This window comes from Natrix helvetica, assembly GCF_964273705.1.
Source record: "Natrix helvetica genome assembly, chromosome: 2".
Lineage (NCBI taxonomy): Eukaryota > Metazoa > Chordata > Lepidosauria > Squamata > Natricidae > Natrix > Natrix helvetica.
The window spans coordinates 105,137,246-105,142,217 of NC_138552.1; the positions used below are offsets into that span (position 1 = coordinate 105,137,246).

At 40.9% G+C, this 4,972-nt stretch overlaps 1 protein-coding gene across 1 annotated transcript; it reads left to right on the top strand.

The window, feature by feature from the left end:
• The first annotated feature begins 311 nt into the window (after nt 1-311).
• On the top strand, nt 312-2,463 carry TOMM5 (translocase of outer mitochondrial membrane 5). The gene is made up of 2 exons (XM_081941342.1): nt 312-569; nt 2,059-2,463. The coding sequence occupies exons 1-2, from the start codon at nt 449-451 to the stop codon at nt 2,091-2,093; spliced, it is 156 nt and encodes a 51-aa protein (XP_081797468.1). The 5' UTR covers nt 312-448; the 3' UTR covers nt 2,094-2,463.
• The last annotated feature ends 2,509 nt before the right edge of the window (nt 2,464-4,972 follow it).

A 4,972-nucleotide genomic window follows, 5' to 3' on the forward strand; every position in this document is an offset into this window, starting at 1 on the left:
AAGGCTGTAATAAATCCGCCCTCCCAATCTTAATTTTTTAAAGCAGCGTTACCTTTGTGCAGAGAACAGGAAAAAAAGTTTACAAGAGACAGCCAGCGGGTCTATTTTACATAATAAGGGAACTATAAGTGAGGAAAAGACGAAACGTTAAAAATCAGAAGGAGGGAAAAAAAAAACACTTGCGATTTTCTACCAGACTTTGTTTCATCTCGTATCACACTTAGGATCAGAACCTTCCTTCGGCTCCGGAACTCAAGAATTGAAAAGCGTTCTGTACCGGAAGTGTAGAAGGGGAAGCAAGAATGGTCTTTCCCCTTGGGCGCCGACCGTAGCAAGAAATTTGTCCCTCAGTGACATCCGTAGGGAGGGCGGGGTTATTCCGAGAGAGCCCCTGGGTGGTTTTTCCGGAGGCTTCTTTGGCTCAGTAAGAGGAGCGGCAGCCGAGACCATGTTCCGCCTTGAGGGTCTGGGGCCCAAGCTGGACCCGGAGGAGCTGAAGCGCAAAATGCGCGAGGACGTTCTCTCTTCCATCCGCAACTTCCTCATCTACGTAGCCGTGCTACGCATCAGTGAGTGCCTCCCGCGCGCACATCTGGGGCGGCGGTGGCGGCCACGTGCTGGGGATTTTTCTCTTGCAAAACCCGGGATTTAGCAGTGACCTTAACGTTGGGTGGGGGTTTTTATATGGGGATTTTATAGGAGTGGCTCTATAGCATTTCATACCATTAGGAGATGCGAGGCGGAGTAGTGGCTAAGGGGTTTGAAGTAGATCCCGAAGGGGAATTGGATTCAAGGCAACTCTGGCTCATGGAAGGTCACTGGGGGACCTTTGGCCAGGCATGCCTCGGTCCAGCCCTAGGGAGTTGTTGTCGGGGGAAATGGGAAAGTGGTCCTATGTTATTATATTATTATATTAGTTAATTGGAGTCTTTTTATTAGTTTTACTGTTTTAAATGGGGTTTTATACTTTGTAAACCGCCTTGAGTCGTCCACGGGCGAATAGGCGGCAATATAAATTCAATTATAAATAAAAATGTTTGCTGGTTGGAGTTAAAGCAGATTATTTATTTAAATTTATTGGCTGCCTATCCGAAGGGCAAGGGATGAGATTACTCGCACAAAGACTAATAAATGCTAATTTGTTTTAAATAAGTAAAGCTAGTATAAATATTTATGTGGCTGTCTATCTTAAACCAAGCTCTGGGGGAATTGCAACCCAAGGATAAAAACAATGTAAAATTAAAAAAAAAAAACTCAGAACAATCATAACCAGGAAACCTGGTGCTACTGCTAAATTTTTTGATGCAGCCCATAACACTCTCTTCCATTCTGATCTTCAATAGCAGATGTATTCATTCCAAGTTCAAATCCAGAGTGTCATTTACACGGCAGCAAAAAAAAAAGTAGGAAAGATAACTGTAATTTAACATGTTAAATTTTTGCAGCTGAGATATAAAGACACTATTCTGTAATGCAGTATTTCATTAAGCCAGAGGCTTGGACTGGTAGCAGTTCTTTGAACACTGCCACTTGGCCCCTGAGTTCCAACAGTAGATACCCAGAAAGCATAGTAGAGGGGGGGGGATCTTCCAATGGGCCTGCTTACCATTTGGCACTTGAGAAATAATGCCTTTCTGTTCTGTTTTGCATTTTTAAAATATCTCTCTAGTATTTCACGATTTGTACACCTGTATTATATAACTTTAAAGTGAGGTATTGAATATACACTGATGCCTTCAGAACAATACAGGTGCTCAAGAAATGGAAAACTCAAATTTGTTTTCAGTGCAATTTTCTTAAATCTGCTTTTTCAAGATCAGATGATTAGTGCACTACTACATACATACTACATAATGGAAAAACTAAGCAAAAAATGTTTACTAGAAAATTTACCATGGCATAGTTACACTTATATAGGACATTCATTGTCAGTTACCTATACTAAGAGAATACCATCACTTTTGTCCTCATTTAGCTAAACTTACTGTAAATCAGGAGTCATATGGTCTAAATGCCTCATTTTGTTTATTGAGAGCATTACTGTGTTTCTTTCCATAGCTCCATTTGTTTTAAAGAAGCTGGACAGCATATGATAGTAAGAGCTTCGAGGATTGCCTACATGGAAGACCAAACTGGACTTTGAATGCTTTTCTAAGAATGGACTATAGACATTATCTTAACAGATGGATCCTGAACGTTTCCATATGAAGATTGTAGAGCAGCTGAAAAAGTAAAATACTTTTTGTCACTTTTTCTTTCCATGTGTCAAATGTTTGTTCTTGCCTTCATGTTGGTGCAATCTTGTTCTTATTCAGAGCTTATAATCAGACCTGATTTTGGAAAGCTGCTAAATATAATTATATCTGAAGTGTTAATAGTGATATTGTTGTCATTATGCAGTCTCCATATGAAACCTTATGGATATATCCTGAAAGATTAAAATAAATGGAGTATATGTTCTAATGGTAGTGTTCTGCAATATTTCCAGTCAGATTAGTTAAAATTATTCTTTCATACTGCATCCTTTTTGTTAAGTTCCGACACTTCAAGATGAGGGAAAAAAAAACATACAGCACTCTGCTTGAAGCTTTTCAAAAGATCAAAAACAGGTAATGCTAAATTGAGCCAAAAGCAGAGCTGACTACTCTTCCTGTTTTTCTTGTTTGCGATGACACTCAGTTTTGCTAGGCAATCAAGCAAAAAAAAAAAAAAAAAAAAAAGTCATGGAGTAGACAGAACAATTTGGTTATGATTAAAATGTGAGCTCATCTAATGAAGTTGTTTGTCAGATCAGAGAGCAAAGAAAGGAAGGATACCATACAATGATGTAGTCATCCTTGCTGCTAAATGGGGAGGTAGGAACTAGTTTAGGCATGACTTCAGTGGTGGGTTGCTGCTGGTTCAGACTGGTTTGAGCGAACCGCTAGTTGCGATCTGCGGGCACAATCCCATCCTATATTGCTGTGTTTTTGACGCAAGCATGCATGGAAGGCACGTGTGAGTGAATTGCCGTGCTGACGCCGCGCGCATGTTAGGAAAGCACGCGCACACATTTCCAGTGCTGGGCGAACTGGTTGTTACAGTATGTGACGACCACCTCTGCGTGACTTCCATATTAAAGACAGGAATTGTACCTACATGATGTACCTGCTCCCTAAAATTTTGATTTGAAATGAACCAAGATCATAGTCAACCTATTGATAGGGGTCTCCCTTGAGAGCAATGAAGAAATTAGATGTAGTTTCAGAAGTTTTCTTTTTGCTTTTTAAATATTAAATTAATGGAGAGCTAGGTCAGCCTGATAACACAACTGGAAGATAGCAGACCTTGGTATCCAGATGCCATGTACAAAAAGGAGAAGATGATCTCTTTCATATCCATGTCAGCTTCTTCCAGAAATGAGCGGTTGGCAGGGGCTTTCGTTTCGTTCAAAAAGCAGTCCGGGTTATACAGTTTCCTTTTCTTACTCTGATTTCTCTTAGTGATTTGATTTGATTTCTGTAATTTGTTAGTGATCATTCAAAATTAAATCCTGTGAATATATCATGTGAGCATTTCCATAAATCAAAGCAGCCACCAGATGTCAATGGCTAAGTAGCAATAAGAAAAGTGGTGTGGTCATTTTTAAATAGGGATTTCATTTGTAATTTCATGATTTTTTTTTATTTTAAAAATTAGGTACACATTTTTGGGGAACAATTCCCCCCCCCCCCCATACCTCTAAGTTCCATCAAAATCTGAGGACTATTTTTGGAAAATAAAAACTAGGTAGCTAAAGTTAAAGGGTTGCTTTGTGTTGAAATATAATCAAATTATAAAAGTAACCTCGGGAATGAGAAGATAGAATAACAGGAGTTTGCCTTCTACTAAACGAGTATAAGCATGCAGGAAACTGCAGATTTCCATCTTTTTTTATTGCCTTTCAAAACCTGTTGTAATATCTTTTTTACCTTGGGCAGAGAATACTGCTAAAGGCATTATTCTATAATAAGACAGGCAACAAAGATGTTAAGGATGAAGCAGTATGTTCTCAAATTTAGTGCACTTTTAAAGATGTAAAACTATTAAGACAGTTGAAAGACCTTGGAGTCTTCTACTTCAGCGCCCATGCTCAAGCAGGACACCCTACAGCAGTGACGGCTAGCCTTTTTGCAAAGGCGTGCCAAAATTGTGCCCGCCTGCTATCGCGTGCCTGTGCCCAGACCCACAATGGAACGCACCCCACCCACCTGCACATACGTCCCCCCCGCCTCCCCCCTCCCGGGGCAGCTTTCCTGAAGCCTGGGGAGGGCGAAAACGGCCTCCCCTGGGTTCCTGGAAGGTGGAAATGAATTGTTTCCAAACTTCTGGTTGGCCTGTTGGGCTTGTTTTTCGCCCTCCCCAGGCTCCGGTGGCTTTTCTGAAGCCTGGGGAGGGCGGAAACGGCCCTCTAGAAGGCCATAAATCAGGCGTGTGCTAGAGCTGAAGGCTGGTGTGCCAGCAAATGTGGCTCCATGTGCCACCTGTGGCACGCATGCCATAGGTTTGCCATCACGGCCCTACAGTTCTGGAGGGATGTGCATGTGTTTGTGTGTATGTATGCTGTTGACACATGTTCTAGGTCCTATAGGACAGGAGTCCTATTCAGAATCCAGTCCAGAATTTGTAATGCTCAAGCTGACTGCCAGTGTATTGATTGAACTGTTGGGCTAACACTGGGGAGACAAGATTCAATTCCACCCAAGCCATAAAAACTCAATGGATGACTTTCAACCAGCTCTTCGCTCAATCTACCTTAGAGGGTTGTTGTGGTGGTTGTGTAAAGTTCCAGCATATGGGTCTTGAAAGAAAGATGAATATAAATCTTATTAAATTTCATTCAAGTGGTTAAACTAATGCATTAAAATACAATATTATTTTTGACATTTCTCATTTAGTAGGCCATTTAGTTTTATAGACAAAAACGATGGAGAATCGATTGCTTAGTGAAGGG